Here is a 17,523-nt window from a genome sequence, read left to right on the forward strand (position 1 = left end):
ATTTCTGCAACTTATTTCTGGCTTATGGAACTTTTTCCGTAAGTGTGAATTTGCGTAAGTCAGGTCTTGCATAACCCAGGGAGCGTCTGTAGAATGTGCAGTTGTTCTGACTTAGTAAGTGCACTAATCCAATTCTTCCTCAATATACAGTAATCCTGAACACCCATTGTGTAGAGAGAATGTGAAAAATCCCCACATATTTCATGAATCTCCAAAGGAAATCCAAATCCTGCAGGTTTCAGAGGAACAGCCGTGTTAGTCTGTATTCGCAAAAAGAAAAGGAGTACTTGTGGCACCTTAGAGACTAACCAAATCCTGCAGTCCTTTTTGTTTTCACTAGTCTCGCTCTCCCAGCAAGGAAAAGGGTGCACAGTGGGGTGGGAGCAGGTATAAAACACCCTATTGGTACATGAGAGGAGAGCTCTGCAGGCCAATCAGCCTCCCACAACTAAAATGCATCAGATGTCTGTGTAGTGGTGGATTGTAAGCAGGAAATGGGAAGGGAAGAGATGATCTACCTGGGACATTTCTAGGAGGAAAGACGGGGGATTGGAGTCTATGTGGAGGGTTCACGTGGCTTGGAGGTATGATGTGGTGGCAAGGGACCGAAGTGAAAATCTCACCTCCAACACTCCATCCCTGGGTATTTTAGAAATTTAACTTTCACTTAAAGCTAAAACTGGGATTTGACTGATCCCAGTGTCACTTCTGGATTAAAATGCTGCCCAGTTATCTTTGCAGTGCTGAGAAGTGCCACAGGCAGGAAAGAGGGGATTGGCATTTGTCTTTCAAGCTCAGCCATTGGAAAGCCTTGATGGGGGAACTTCACAGAACAGCCACTACCCCAGCCCAGCCCAGCCCAGCCAGGCTTCTTCGAGTTTTTCCTTACAGCAGAAAAAGATATACTGATTTGGGAACTGGTTTTGTTTAATAAAGCCTCAAAGCAGGCTGGATACCTGCAAAGCACGGATGAGCACAGCTGCAGCGTTTTAGCCAAAGACTTTTGGGGAAGTGGTACAGTTAGAGGGAGATTTGGAGCAATTACTGGCACAACCATTTAGTTAGTCTGGAATGAAAGATACACTTTACTTGCATTAAATACTGCGTCATTTCATTTGATGCAAGTGTTTTTAGCAAACACATGGGTGAATACTGTGTGGTAACCCAGGACTGCTACTGTATGAAGACATGCAACAACCCAGTATCACTGTTGCAAATCCACCAAAACAGTAACTTTATACAAAGGGTATATTTCACACAGTCTATAGAGGGTTAAACAATTAACAGATGGTTTAATAAATGGTTAATCAATTGTTATAGATTGTATTCCAATCTAACAGGTTGCTTATAACCACTAGCCTAGAACACTAAGTGCTCATGTCTGTAACATGCTTATAACATCTATGAATCAGCTCCAACCCTTTATAAATATACCCTTAATATAAAATGTGACCAAAGATACTATATAAGAACATATAATAATTCAGCATCACCCCTCCTCTACCCAGCTCCCATTTGCTGCAGTTTCTGGTTCCTTCCCCAACACGGTTAGATGATTCACCCCCTTACCTCTGCTGTTTCCCTGACAGGCTGTCTCTCCTCCCTTACACATGGCTGGTGCGAGGCTGCTCCTCTCCAGTTTTTCCATTCTCCATCTGTGGCTGGCATCTTTCCTTCTCCCTCCCATTTTAATCTGACATCCCCTACGGGTAATCCTGGGCAGCAAAAGCTGTGCACAGGCCAGTGTGGATAACCACAGCAGCAAAGTAACAGGGGGTAGCCGTGTTAGTCTGTATCCACAAAAACAACAACAAGGAGTCCGGTGGCACCTTAAAGACTAACAGATTTATTTGGGCATAAGCTTTCGTGGGTAAAAAACCCGCTTCTTCAGATGCATGGAGTGAAAATACCTGGTCAGTATAATAATGCATCTGTAATTTTCACTCCATGCCACCGGACCCCTTGTGGTTTTCACAGCAGCAAAGAGCGTGCAGCACGGGCAGTTCAAGAACGGTACAGATTCCGGGTACGAACTTGGCTCACCAGCCCACTCTGAAGCCTGCACTGTGCTATCTTCACTGCTACTGTTACCTGTGCTTGCTGGACTCAAACTAGCTCAGGTAGGCTAGCCTGTGCACAGCTTTTGCTGTGCAGACATATCGTGAAATCAAGACTTCTTCCTGTCTCCTGCTCAGCTCTGTATTTCTTTCTCTTAACCCCTTCAATGCCCATCATGGTTTATATTGTTTCCAATTATTTTTCCCCATCCTCTTACCACGCTCTGTTAGGTATGAAGGGGGCTGTAAATTAGTTTCACTCTGTTCAATCAAATGCAAAGCTCCCTGCCTTCTGTAAAATCATGCTGCAGAATTTTCTCTGAAATCCTCCCCTGGCTAGAGATTTGTGCTGCGGAATCCAAGCTTTCATTTAAAAATCTAGCCTTTAGTGTTATAAAGAAAACAATTTGAAAACACTGACCAGCACATACTTCCTGAGTGCTGTGTTCCTGAGTTTGCAGACAGCCTGAAACAACAGCCTTGAAAGGGCTGTCTCATTCACTTTCACGGATCGTTAACACTGTAAACATTTTAATTTAAATATAATCACTATGTTAACAATCTAACTGATTATTTTTCTTTTTTAGCAATAACTACCAGCTAGCATGCTTATCCCACAATCCTCAAATGTCTCCTATGCCCAGCTAGGTGCCAAAAGTGCCAAATGCTACCTAGTCAACAAACAAACCTCCACAAGTTTGCCCCAGATTATCTCTGCAATGCAGTTATACAACGTCACTACAAAAATCTTCGGTATATCAAAAATGAAATGTAGGGACAGCATAAAATTAATTCAATTTAACATCAAAACAAACAACACAGGACAAACTGTACTGGGCATAAGATTCTCTTTTTAAATATGCGAATGATAAAAACCCTGATTTCTAAAATGCAAGTGAAACTGTCACAGAATTTCCAGGGTCCAGTGCTAAAGAGCCTCAGAACCCAAGAACCTTGCCACACAATTTAGGTCCCATGGCTAAGGAGTGCACAGGCCCTTTACTAGAACCTAACCATTCTTTTCTTTAGGTTGTAAATTCTTCAGGACAGGGAGTCCTATTTGTTGGTAGTTCATCTTCCATTCAGTGCTCTCATGAACCCTCCCTAATTCAGAATTTTTATATGTATATTAGTTGCTACCTATTAATTCTATAATACTTTTCCTGATTCCAGTGAATGGGAAATAACCAATTACTTTAAAAGATGCCAAAGCACCACTGGATGATTAGCAGTTGTCTGCATAGAGAGAAATACCCTGAACTACCCATGATTTAATTTTGGAGTTTGATTACTTCATGATTTAGTTGTGGTTAGGTCAGATATTTTACTTTTTCCTTACAGGCTTCATGACAATAAGTATCATCCTTGAACATATTTTATATACAAACATTTCTTGGGCAACACAAGGCATACACTGCAATAACTAACCAAAAATTATACTTGTAGTATGTACAGAGGACAATTTATCTGATTATGGAAAAAAAGCTCGTCAGTTAGGAAGTCAGTACCCTATAATGGCATTTAAGATTGTGTTAGAATGTCTGAAAAGTACTCAGGCATGTAAGCACTAACAGCTGATGTAACTAGCCACACTAAACTTTTTCAGGATCTCAGAAACCTGCCTATACACATCCTAGAGGCCTCATTACCCACTCGTAGACCACATACTTACCTTATTGCAAACTGAGAAAATTCACGAAGATTGACATTTAAGTGAGAAGAGTAGCAATAAAACAGTTGCTTTGAAACCCTACAACTAAGTTTCAGGTCACTTCAGCATTTCACTTCAGCAGGAGTACAAGGACCATTAACTTCACTACTAATGTGCTTCAATACTGTGCTAGAGGAAATCACCTGTTGGAGGAGTTCATTATTCACTCGTATGAACTAGAAGGAGTCCGCCTATTCATATTTAACAAGCCAACTGGCCATTACAGAAGGTGATGTCACTACTCAGTATGATTTGGATGACTATAAAGTGAAAGGATCTATGTCAGTGGTGGGCAACCTGCGGCCCCCAGGTCGCACCCAACCCATCAGGGTAATCCGCTGCCAGGCCACGAGACAGTGTTTACATTGACCGTCTGCAGGCACAGCTGCCCGCAGCTCCCAGTGTCCGCGGTTCGCCATTCCCGGCCAGTGGGTGCTGCGGGCAGCCGGACCTGCAGACGGTCAATGTAAACGCTATCTCGCAGCCCGCCAGCGGATTACCTTGACCAGCCTGTGACGCCCATGGGCCGCAGGTTGCCCACCACTGATCTATGTACCTTTACCAATTCTCTGAGTGGCCCACCATAACTTCAGTTCAGATGCTCAGAGGGCAGAAGGCTTACACAGCTTACAAACTTTTGTAAAAGAAAAGAAGTCCTTCTATTTTTCTTAAACAAAAGACTTTTTTAAAATGAAAGGTTAGTTCTCTTCACAGCTGAAATGAATCTATGGCTTCCTGAACCATTACATTTTATATACATCTCAAAAGAAAATCTAGGAAGAAATAAAACACAAGAATTGGACAAAATTCTAGCCTTTTATCAGTAAAATGTATCAGCTTCAAAATAGATAAAACTATTATATTAACAACATGGGAGTACTCTCTGACTGCTCTCTAATGAGGTTACCTGAAATCTAAACCCAGTGTATTGCAAAATATTGCTGTGTGTCCTGCTCTGTGTGAAATTGTCTACAAGGTCTATAAAGATGACAGTTAGATAAATGCAGAAAGCCTATGATGAGAAGAAAAGCAGGCATCATGCATTACAGCATTATTTTACTTACCTTGATTTGCTGTCAATCTTTTTGGAATGGAGAATTTTATTTACCAGAACTGGAAACAAGGCCAACTTAGATATAACGTGGACCACGTGTAAAGAACAATTTAGAACTAAATTTTTATCAGTTGTTTACAGTCTTGACAAGGGCAATATTATAAGGGAAAACGAACATCTAATAATGCATGAGGGTCTAATTTTGCTAAAAGTAAATAAAATGAAAAGTTGACTACTTTATATACATGTAAGTTAAGTATATAGAAAAAATGTATGTTAATGTTCTTGGAATTAAGAAACTTGAGAAATCCTTCAAATCTCTCAAAAATGTCAGATAAGGACTAAAATATTCAAAAGTACCTAAGGGTATGTGCACACTGCAATAACACCCACAGCTGGCCCATATCAGCTGACTTGGGCTTGCGGGGCTCAGGCTGTGGTGCTCTAAAATTGCCATGTAGATGTCCGGGCTCAGGCTCCAGCCTGAATGTTTACTTTACAGCCTCCCAGGCAGAGCCTCTTGAACACAAGTCAGTGACGTGGGCCAGACGCAGGTGTTTTACTCCAGTACAGACCTAGCCTAAGTGACTTTGGAGCTGAAGTCCCATTTTCAAAAGTGACTTGAAAGTCACTATCTTTCACTGAGCATCTTGGCTAATAGCCATTGATGGACCTATCCTCCATAAACTTATCTAATTCTTTTTTTCAACACAATGATACTTTTGACCTTCACAACATTCCTTGACCATGAGTTCCACAGGTTGACTTGGCCTTGTGTGAAGACGTACTTCTTTGTTTGTTTTAAACATGCTGCCTGTTAATTTCATTGGGAGACCCCTTGTTCTTGTGTTATGTGAAGGGGTAAATAACACTTCCTTATTCACTTTCTCCACACCAATCACCATTTTATAGACCTTTATCATATCCCCTATTAATGGTCTCTTTTCTAAGCTGAATGGTCCTACTCTTTTTAATCTCTCCTCCTCTAGAAGCTGTTTCATACCCCTAATAATTTGTGTAATAATGTAATATCTCTGTGCATTTTCTATATACTAATATATCTTTTTTGAGATGGGGCAACCAGAACTACACACAGTATTCAAGATATGGGCATAGCATAGCTTTATATAGTGGCATTATGATACTTTCTTCCTTATTATCTATCCTTTCCCTAATGGTGCCTAACATCCGGTTAGCATTTTTGACTGCTGCTGCACACTGAGAAGATATTTCCAGAGAACTATCCAGAGTGACACCAAGATATTTTTCTGCTATTTACCTCTCTCCACTTTGAAAACTTACTATTTATTCCTACCCTGTGTTTCCTATCTTTTAACAAGTTATTGATCCATAAGAGGACCTTCCCTCTTATCCCATGATTGCTCACTTTGCCTAAGAGCCTTTGGTGATGGACCTTGTCAAAGGCTTTCTGAAAGCCCAAGCTCACTATATCCTGCATCACTCTTGGCCATATGGTGTTGACCCCTTCAAACAATTCCAGAAGACTGGTGGGGAATGATTTCCCTTTACAAAAGCCATGGTGACTCTTTCCTGACACATTGTGTTCATCTATGTGTCTGATAATTCTGTTCTTTGTTACAGTTCCTTAGATTTGTCACCTAAAAAGAACTGCTCTGGTGTGGGAATCTTCCCTCACATCTTTTGCAGTGAAAACCGATGCAAAGTAGAGCATTAGTAGAATACCTACTTATTGGAGAAACATCTGAGAAATAAACCCTAATCTTTGCAATATATAAGGACACCCTGTAACTGTTTATTGTAACTGGGTACACTCTAATGTTTGGTGTAGAGAAGGGATTTCCTCTTCTACACTGCCATAAACTGTCACTAGTTTTTGACTTTGGGCTTGATGGTGGTGCTTTATTCTTTTTTTCTCCCCTCTCCTCTGTATATGCACTCCTCTGCACTTAGGACGGAAGAACCCAATGCACAGCTACAGACTAGGGACCGAATGGCTAGGCAGCAGTTCTGCGGAAAAGGACCTAGGGGTGACAGTGGACGAGAAGCTGGATATGAGTCAGCAGTGTGCCCTTGTTGCCAAGAAGGCCAATGGCATTTTGGGATGTATAAGTAGGGGCATAGCGAGCAGATCGAGGGATGTGATCGTTCCCCTCTATTCAACATTGGTGAGGCCTCATCTGGAGTACTGTGTCCAGTTTTGGGCCCCACACTTCAAGAAGGATGTGGATAAATTGGAGAGAGTCCAGCGAAGGGCAACAAAAATGATTAGGGGTCTGGGACACATGAGTTATGAGGAGAGGCTGAGGGAGCTGGGATTGTTTAGCCTGCAGAAGAGAAGAATGAGGGGGGATTTGATAGCTGCTTTCAACTACCTGAAAGGGGGTTCCAAAGAGGATGGCTCTAGACTGTTCTCAATGGTAGCAGATGACAGAACGAGGAGTAATGGTCTCAAGCTGCAGTGGGGGAGGTTTAGATTGGATATTAGGAAAAACTTTTTCACTAAGAGGGTGGTGAAACACTGGAATGCGTTACCTAGGGAGGTGGTAGAATCTCCTTCCTTAGAGGTTTTTAAGGTCAGGCTTGACAAAGCCCTGGCTGGGATGATTTAACTGTGAATTGGTCCTGCTTCGAGCAGGGGGTTGGACTAGATGACCTTCTGGGATCCCTTCCAACCCTGATATTCTATGATTCTATGTATGCCGGAAAGACTACTTGTGTGTATACAGTGTTATTGTAGCCACATCATGCCTAGGATATTAGAGAGACAAGGGTAGGTGAGGTGATATCTTGTATTGCACCAACTTCCGCTGGTGTGAGCGACAAGCTCTTCTTCAAGTCCTGATTCAATAAAATATATTACCTCACCAGCCTTGTCGCGTGTGCGTGTGTGTGTCATGTTATTACTTTCCAAAATCCAAAAGTTAAAAAAATCTATAAAATGAAAATGGAGTTTTTCTATACAGTGCATGTGAAAAATGGTTGGAAAAAGTGAAGTATACCAGGACTTTTCAGTTCAGTGTCACTTGCATGCAGTCACCAAACCATTTTGCAGATTATGTTTCCAATGTTCTGGTCTATAAAATATCCACTTCTAGCCAATTCAATCAGCATTAACTTGAATGCTTTGTTAGTAAGCACGCACACTTGAACAGACTTACATCAGTTATAGTGTTCAGAGCAGTATCTGCACCAATGCTGAAATCTGAACCCGGTACATTGTTGGATACAGTTGCAGGAACCATAACCATTGGAACACAGAACTCGTCATATTTCTCACGGGCAGCTGATAATTCCAAAAGTCCCAGGTAGGCCTGTTGGGCACAGGCACGGTGTGAACAATTAGAAGGGATAAAAAGAGGACAAGGGTGGAATTATAACATGGATGAGGCCACAGGGAGAGCCATTTTTTACCACAGCACACATCACACATTGGGATAATAAGGAACCACTAAAATCTAACAAAAAATACATAAAAATATCACACATTTAAAATCTGAGACAAACAATAAGTACTTCTTTCACTCTTAATGAGATATATATTTTATACATACCCAATGCTCTAGATAATAGGAAAATGTTACTGTATAGATCAGATTCACACACATTTTAATATCATAGTCATTTTCATTTAACTTCCCTTAATCTCATCGCTATGGACCTGATTCAGGAAAATACTTATGCAGGCACATAAATCCATCCACATTCAGGAAGGCACTTAAGGACGTGCTTAATTTTAAACATATGCTTACGTGCTTTCCTGAAAAGGAATGCTTTCCTGAATCAGGGCCTATATGAAATAAAAGTTATTTTGGTGAAAAGACTAAAATCCTTGTCTCCAAAAATAAAAATACATTTCTAGATTATTGATCCAGAAATTAAAATATATTAGAATGAACTGAACATATGAACTGGAGTGGCTTAAACAAGAAGCCAGGGTGCAGTTTTGATTATAATTTAAAGACTACTGTGGGGCCTTTCAAAGGTGCCTACATTTCTTAGGAACACAAGTCCCATTTGCATTTGTGCTCCTAAGTCACTTAGGCTATTTTGAAAATCTGTTCTACCCTGCTGTCTTACCTTTAATTGAGGGGGAAAAAAGTATTTTGTTTTACACTTACTATCAACTATTCTGCATTCCAAAGCTCCAGAGACATACATCATCTCCAAAATTTCTTATCTCAAAAGCTCTCGCTCTGTTCCATATATCAAAATTCAACATAAGCAAAATTTTAGTTATGGGGAAAAGAAAATATTTTGATGCTTAAAAATGAGTGTAGTGTGTTTCAATTCCACTCCAACTAACAAGTTAACAGAACAACTAGGTAATGTACCTCAAATCCACCAATAACCATAAGAGCGTTGATGTTATTAGTGCGCATCTGGTCAGCAATCTTCTCCAAATACTTTGCAGGGAGGGTACTAAAAAAATAGTTAAATCGAAAGGAGACGAGAGGTCAAATATCTATTGGATATTACTGACAATACCTGTTCGTTTTGGTAGGATGGGTTGTTAAATTGTCAGTATAGTGAAAAGTTCTATATTTTACACACTTAGGCTATGTCTACACTATGAGCTGGCAGGGCAGGGTGATTCCCCTGCTCGTGTACCCATATTCACACTTGCTCTCATCAATCTAGTGTGAGTATAAGTATCAGTGTAGCCACGGTAGCATGAGCAGTGGAGACACAGGTTCACCATGCCAAGGAGGTACCCATTGGTTTCAGGTGGGTTTGTATTTGGCACGCCTAAGCCATGCCTCTTCTGCCCTACTCACTCCCCAGTACTACTGCAGCTACACTGCCATTTATACGCACTCCAGCTCGATGAGAGCTAGCCCAGTATGTGTATTTGAGCAGGGGAATCACACCCCTGGCATGTAGTATAGACGTCGCCTTAGCCATAGAAAGACTTTATTTTCTAGCTCTCATCTACATTGAGATGATTACACAATACAATTACAGCCAGTAACAAAGGAAGCCAGGAAAGGACTTTTTTGGAAATCCACCCCAAAAATTAAATAAATTCAGTCTATTATGTCTTTAGTCGGTCTTCTCCCTCTGTTCTTTTAAACCATGGAGGAGCAAATAGTTTTTATGTAATGTTTCCCCATGACCAACAGTCCTAAACTTTACTGAGGTAATTAATTTAAATAGGATAATCAGATATGCAAAATCTGACTAAGTTCTTAGGTAAATGGGTTGAAAGAATGTGTTAGTCACAAGATAAAGCCATGATTCCACAGGCTGTTCCATGCATATAGACATAACATGGGTCTGCATGGACACAGCAATGCATTCACAAGTTGTGTATCATAAGTCTGGAGCGTGCCATGTAACCACGCTTCTTGTAACTTCCTACAATACTCTGTAGCAATAGCCTTAAGTGTCTTAAAGCAATGATACACAACAAGGGACTGTTTTAATTCTGTCTCCACTGATGGAAACCCATTAGTGCCACAAAATGCTGAATTTGAACACCCTGAACTTAAAAGAGAAGAGATGTCAGGTAAATTCTCAAAAATCAAAAGAAGCTTCAATACATAAATGTACAGTAAAGACAGCACATGCAGTTCACTCAGTGGCGGATTAGCCACTGGGCCAATGGGGCAGGTGCCCAAGGGGCCCCAGAAAAATGGGGGCACTCCTTCCAGGTAGCAGGGTCAGGGCGCGGGGGCTTGCCCTGCTCCCCCCATCCACCCAGTTCTTCTGCCAGGGAGTGGGGTCAGGGCACAGAGGCTTGCCCCACTCCGCCTGCCTGGCGCTGCTGTCAGGGTGCAAGGGAACCCTTGCACCGCAACCCCGCTCCCTGGCAGGAGCGCTGGACGAGTGGGGGAAGCCCCCATGCCCCAACCTCATTTCCCCAGCAGGAGCATGAGGGGGGGAAGATGGGGGAAGGAGGCCGCGCGGGGGGGGGGGGAACAGGGGGCACTGCAGGAGGAAGGGGTGGGGAGTGGCCCCCCACTTGCTCTGGTCCAGGCCCCACAAACCCCTAATATACCTCTGAGCTCACTAAAAGGTACATTTTGGCCACTGTTTCTTCTACTTGGGTAAAGTGACCGCAGCCAAAATTACGATATTACCGTTTTGTGCCAAGAAGCGACCCTCCTTGTCCAGTCCAACCTCCAACATCTCCCCAGCTGATTTCCTTTATCTACAAATAAAGTTAAAAAGAGGAGGTTCCCGTAAGTAACTTTCCCAATGCTACATCTTTGGTCATGCAACAGATGCAGTTTAATGTAAAGCTTTTGGAACAGATATTTAGCACCATGGGAGCTACCACAAATGATACCTGGCAAAAAATCCCACAGCTCAGTTTCAAGAGGTTAATTTAATCTCCCTTGAAATTTTACCCTTTTCTCCCTTGAAATTTTACCCTTAGCTCACCTCTGTCTATTTGTTCCTTCTTCCTCTATGAATCCTGCCTCCATCTTTTTCCTCAACTCTTATCTTTCATCCTCCCTCCGTCTCATCTCCTCCCCTTACCTTTCGTGATAGTATAATGCAAGAATCCAAAGCCAGGTCCCAAACTTGTTCCTTCTCTTGAGCGAGTGAAGGACCAATTTTCACTCTGCTGTGACCTGACCCCCATCCCCATCCTCCAGCCGATCTAGAAAGTGGAATATGACAAACTCTGTATCCATCTTCTCCTTGGGAGACCAGGTTAGCTGATGGATTGCCTCAGACATGGAGGAAGGGAAGTATCATGACAGACCTATCCCCACTTTCTGAAAAACAACTAACCTGTGTCTGCCCTAAAGAGAAGTCCTTCAGGGTTTCAAAAATACAGCATGTCACAAATCTTAGGACTTGGTTGCTGTATAGTATAGCATATTCCACTGAATGGGTATATCTGATAATAAGGCACAAACATGACAACAGATTCAGTGATTGGTCTGTTATCTCGCTGTTATCTAGACTGTCTGTTTATCTCCAGATGCTTCATACTCCAATGGCCAGTACAATGTAGGCAGTCTGCCAAACACTCAACATCCTGCCAAGGTCACATTAAAGCTGTCCTCTGTGCAGAAACAATGAACCTCTTATACAGAGAATTTCTCATCCAAGATATCCAGGAGGCAAAAGAATTCAGACCGGGTTAACCTAAGACAGGATGCTCTTAGAGGTACATCTTATACAGGGCTGCTTGTTTGCAGACACATACTACAACTGCAAAAGTGTCGGAGTGAAAAAATAGCTGCAGGCGTAAAATTAAATAGGCTGAGCCTCTGCCGACTTGGACTGCGCCGGCAGTGAGACAGCAGTGCAACTATTCAGATTTGTAACCGTGTTTCAATGGCTGGCATAAATTTTGCACCCTCAGACAAGAGAGTCACTCTTCCGAAATTGTACCCGCTCAGGAAAGAGACTTGGTGCTTAACCATGCTTAACCAAATGATCTCGAATTGAATATTAATGCATAGACCTAACTATCTGGTTCTGAGCTGTAAGGGAATTCCGTTGCTGGTGTTCAGCACCCATATATTGTGTCAAGACATCCTTAGTCTCTATAGCAATGGTAGAGATACACAGGTGACGTGATCTATATATTTATAATATGATCTATGTATTTATAATATGATCTATGTATTTGTTGGCAATAAAGTATACAGCTCCAATCTGAATTAACTAGGTGTGTCTATATATAAGCAGTTAAATTTAAAAACCCTTGTGGAGTCAGTTCACTGAATGATATCACAGTCATTTCTGTATTTCCATTAGAAATATGACAAAAAGATAAAAAATAAAAAAAAAACAGTTTACAGCACTTTAAATACAGTCATTTCGTACTAACCTGGCCTCTAGCAAAGCCTTCAAATCCATCAATGACAGCAAACATGTTGTGACCTTCAGTTATGCCAACTCTTACTGCAGATCGGACGGCAGCATTCATACCGGCTGCAGGGGCACCTACATTTAAAACTGCCACATTAAAATTAGTCTGCAAAAGAAAGAGAAAACAATTGTTAGATCGAATTTACAACAGTGAAGTGACTGACAGATATTCTAATGTTACATAGCAACTGTATCGTAAAAAGATCAAAAGCAGTTTTCAAAAGTTTAAAAAAGCTGTTCTAGATTTAAGTGGGTAAAAAGGTTTCAGCACATTATCATCAAATTTAAAAAAAAAACATATAGAAACAATCAGAAAAGGAACAAAAGATCTAGCTTTTCTAAAAAAAAATTAAACAGTTTTGACCAAGAGCTACATTTGACTCGAAGATCAAATCACTCAGGGTCTTGTATTTTCATTCTAACAGGGTCAAAAACTATGACAAAAAAAAACCTCAGTTATCCACTTGGTGTCATAATATCAGTGCAGAAATTTGCAACAAAAAAACCCGCAAAGTAGGCAAGGCAAAGAGTGTGAAGGGACATGTTTTGGTCCAGTGGCGTAACCACTAATCATGTGTTATCAGCTGACTCATGGAACAGAAAAGACATCACCTTCAAATTAAAATGTCTGCCAAATCCTTATGCAGGCAAGATACCATAACAACGGTCACTGAAAGAGACTTTCACAGTGGGATTACAGTTCAGAGATCACATTTAGACAACTCAAACTACTTTTGGGTATGTAATGTTTGCTATTGACTGGAATTAAATGTATTTAGGTAAAGGTGTTTAGTCCTTTCAGAGCTCAGAATGTCTCTGTGTTCAATTCTACAGTGAAGTCAGGATAATGAACATGTAATATTGCAGTGATTTCACGGCTAAGGCTACAACATCAGATAGAGGTTTATGACTTCACTAAAGATCAGAGCAGAGAACAAGCTGGGCTGTAAGGAGAAAAACTCTCAATAAAACAAGATCTGCTATAATAAAGGGAAACAGAACATTGTCAGGTAATTTGTGCTTTGTACACATGCTTTTAACAGTGTCAAAGTCCCTCTTTACATTGCTTAATTATGAATTTACCTTGGTTATGTCAAAACAATTGTTTGTAAGGGGCTTTACAGGAAAGCATATTCAGTACTCCTCAGGTAACCAAATAAACACAATGTTGTTGTAAGCTGTTCCTTTTATTTATAGGTCAGATATACAAGGTCCAATTCTGACCTCACACCAGGTTTGGAACAGCAAATATTCTTTTCTGCAATGGAGTTACTCCTACTTCAGACTGGTGTAACTGAGACCACGGATTCTTTCCTAAAGAAACAGCTCTATGATTTCCATTGTAAGTGCTAAAGGAAATGACAAGTCAAAATGAGCTTTATCAGGATAAAAAAAGTCAAGTTATTGAGTAAAAAATTAGCAAAACATCTTTCTGACTAATTTTAACCATTAGTTCATAGAACTCTACTCAACTCAAGTCTTCTCTACAACAAGCAGTACCTGAAATAGAGAAGTGTTCTTTACAAATTAATCACTGGTTATTATCCTTGAAAGTTGTACTAAAAACAAAAAATCATTAAATTATAACTTTTAGATATTGGGCCAGATCCTCAGACAGTGTAAATCAGTGCAGCTCCATTGACTTCCATGAAGCCATGCTGATTTACACCAGTCAAGAATATGATCCATTACTTTTAAATGAAAGAAGTAAGTCTATATTCATAATACATAGAATTTGGTTTCGTATTTCCACAGTTGAAATTAATACTGGTAAAAAAAATCTTAATAAGGAGAGAACTAAAACTTTGCGTAGTTTAACTTCTCCAGAAGGTAAGCCATGTTATTTTACATTTAGTAAGGGTGAAGCATTCAAGTGCTAGTGAACAGCAGAAGCAAAATGCAAAATAGTCTGAGCTTGCGTGGCAGCACTCATTGAGCTTTAAGCAATTTGTTAATCACATTCAGCAGCACCTCCACATTAAAATGGCATGCATTAAAGTGCTCTGCCTGGATTTTGGCATAGCAATGGCCTAACTGAGGAGGAAACTCTTCCATTTTCAATCCCATTTTGGGTTTTTTTCTAAAGATTACAGATTGTAAAAACCAAAACAGTTGCTAACAAAAATCATGGTATTTATTCAAATATTGCATGGGCAGTGTTATTTCCCGGCCATTGTGCCATAGAGTGTGACAGTGCATGCCGGACTGTGTTTGCCTGTAGTGAAGAGTCTAATTTTCCTGTATCTGAAGCACAGGTGGGCGAACTATGGCCCGCGAGCCACATCCGGCCCACAGGACCCTCCTGCCTGGCCCCTGAGCTCCTGGCCCAGGAGGCTAGCCCCCGGCCCCTCCCCTGCTGTTCCCCCTCCCCCGCAGCCTCAGCTCACTGCGCCTCTGGTGCAATGCTCTGGGAGGTGGGGCTGCGAGCTCCTGGAGCCACCAGTGCTCCAGGCAGCATGGTAAGGGGGTTGCATAGAGGGCAGGGGAGTTCGAGATAGAAATCAGGGGGCGGGGGTGTGGATAGGGGTTGGGGCGGTCAGAGAGCAGGGAATGGGGGGGTTGAACGGGGGGCAGGGGTTCCTGGGGGGCCATCAGGAAGGAGGGGTGGGGGTTGGATGAGGTGGCAGGGGGCAGTCAGGGGCAGGGGTACCTGGGGCGGTCAGGGGACAGGGAACAGGGGGGGTTGGATGGTGCAGGAGTCCGGGGGGGGGACGTCAAGGGGGCAACTTTTATTAAAAGTTTTGTACTGCAAATTGATATTTAAATTTTCTTCTGCTACCTTCAAGGAGATGTTTAATTTGCCCAATGACTAAGCCTTCACACATGGTATTGGTAAATCTTATATAATATTGTGGCTATTAAAAATGGAATGGCTCTGGCTCCTGAAACATTAAATCTTTTTGCTTATATGTGGCTGATGGCGAATAACATTTGGATATTTCTGTTGCCCCATTGCCAGAATTTTGCATCCTGATACTTAAAGACTAGAATAGCTAGGAGAGGAATTTATTATTTGACCTCTTGGAAATCAAAAAAAGATCATTTTTCTTGGACATCACCTCTATATTCATCTAATAATGAATGGACTCAATAAATCATCTTACCACTGCTCATGGAACTAGATGGTGGACACTTGTTTGCTCCCAGGACTAAGAAGCATCATTAAGTTATTAAAACTATGATAACACTATGGTAATTCAGATATCTACAGATCTTATGCTCTTTGCTTTTATTCTCCATTGACCTCTTCATTCTTCGTTAGTATTTTATATCAATATTAAATTTTCAGCATTGGGCCCTTAAATCATGCAAGGAGCCTACTTGAGTTTGCAGGATCAGGCCCCCTGTTTTTTATAACCCTCTATCAATACACATGGTATGGCTTGGGATAAACATGCCGCGATAGATAAGCATTAAAAGTTTCTACAGAAAAATGGTTATCAGTACATTATGAAATCTTCATTTTACAGAAGTCAATTTAAGTTTCATTTTAGAGTTATTGCACAAACTCTAAAATTCAGAGGGGTTGGGGTGAAAAAGGCTTGATATAAATAATTCTGTGGCAAAACTGAAGCACAGGTCCTGAACATTCTACCATCCAGCTGTTGAGCACAAGTTTAAAATAATTTTTTTAAAAAGGCAAATTAAATCTCATTACCATGCAAAAGTAAAACAGTCTCAAAACCTACAAAGGTTACTGAGCTGTCTAAGATTAGTCACTGTGCAAATAATTACGTACACTACATGAGAGATCATCCTGTTAAAGAGAACAGAAAGATTTTTAAGTAACAGGCTACTCCTACAGACATTTTCTGCTAATTAACAACCTCACGATTGTAACGAGATAGTAACTACAATCCTACAATGCAAGGGTTCTCTGTATAAATGGGATAATACTCAAAATTTGATCAGTTACTCAAGAGACAAAATATTCATCAAGAAACTTAGACATTGACAAATATTTGTATTTATTTATTTTGCACTAGAATACTAAGGGTGATTCCCTTACCTAGTATAGGAGCAATGCTTATTTATACCAGCTGAGGATTATTATCTTGCCATAGATTTTTTAGTTATTTTTCTTTCTGTAACAGGTCACTAAGTTACTATATTCTTGGCTTTGTTATTCTTGCTTCTTCTTTTCCACCCTGTTCTTATCTTTTTTTCCCCAGTAAGTTTGACTAGTTTTCTATGTGTGTTTGCTTTTAGACAACAATAATTATATAAACTCCTGTGACATAGTATATCAATAGTTCATTTACATTTTTTATCTTTAGTGAAAAACCATTTTCTGGATATTTTTAAACTGCCAAGCACCTGAAGAATGTAAATCCAAAACCTCTTAACACTTACAAGACAGAACCAGAAACACTTGTTTGATCAAATCCTAACAGTTACTAGCAATTACAGGCCAACCTAAAACACCCACAGCATACACAATACACAGCAAGACTATAGCCAAGATTTAAAAAAAAATATTAGCCTCAAGCTAAACTCCTATGTTTAGGTATCTAAATAAATAGCCTGGTTGTTCAAAGCTGCTGCGCTGATCATCCATCAGCTTCCATTACAATCAACAGATTCTACTAAGCGCTCAGCACTCCTGAAAATCAGGCCACTGATTTAGGCATCTAAATATGCATTTTGGAACCTAATTTAGGCTCCTATTTTTGAAACTCTTGGCCTTTATGCCTAAAGATTCCTCTGCCCTGTTTGGTTTTTTTTCTGCCATTTTATTTGTTTCTAGTTGTAGAATTGTCTCTACTTTATATTTCTTGTTTCCTTCATTGCCTGATTTCCTTTAAAGCATAAGTTCTTCCTGGTTTTATCTATTTGCATGTTGCCATACTTTCTCAGTTCCTATATATATAATCAATATTTTCTGT

The 17,523-nt window shown here is 40.6% G+C and overlaps 1 protein-coding gene across 6 annotated transcripts in view; it reads right to left on the reverse strand.

The window, feature by feature from the left end:
• The window catches only part of PFKP (phosphofructokinase, platelet), an 84,312-nt gene that overhangs the window by 16,107 nt on the left and 50,682 nt on the right, over positions 1-17,523 (reverse strand). For 2 of the 6 annotated variants that reach the window (XM_048837680.2, XM_048837683.2), the window contains exons 13-17: positions 16,377-16,394; positions 12,597-12,743; positions 10,885-10,955; positions 9,136-9,223; positions 7,963-8,115 (exon numbers count right to left, since the gene is read on the reverse strand). In XM_048837680.2, the coding sequence (XP_048693637.1) occupies positions 7,963-8,115; positions 9,136-9,223; positions 10,885-10,955; positions 12,597-12,743; positions 16,377-16,394 (477 nt within the window). The remainder of the gene's footprint in view (positions 1-7,962; positions 8,116-9,135; positions 9,224-10,884; positions 10,956-12,596; positions 12,744-16,376; positions 16,395-17,523) is intronic. The other 4 variants (XM_048837681.2, XM_048837684.2, XM_048837682.2 and 1 more) reach the window with 3 other exon arrangements.

This window comes from Caretta caretta, chromosome 2 (genome assembly GCF_965140235.1).
Source record: "Caretta caretta isolate rCarCar2 chromosome 2, rCarCar1.hap1, whole genome shotgun sequence".
NCBI classification, from domain to species: domain Eukaryota; kingdom Metazoa; phylum Chordata; order Testudines; family Cheloniidae; genus Caretta; species Caretta caretta.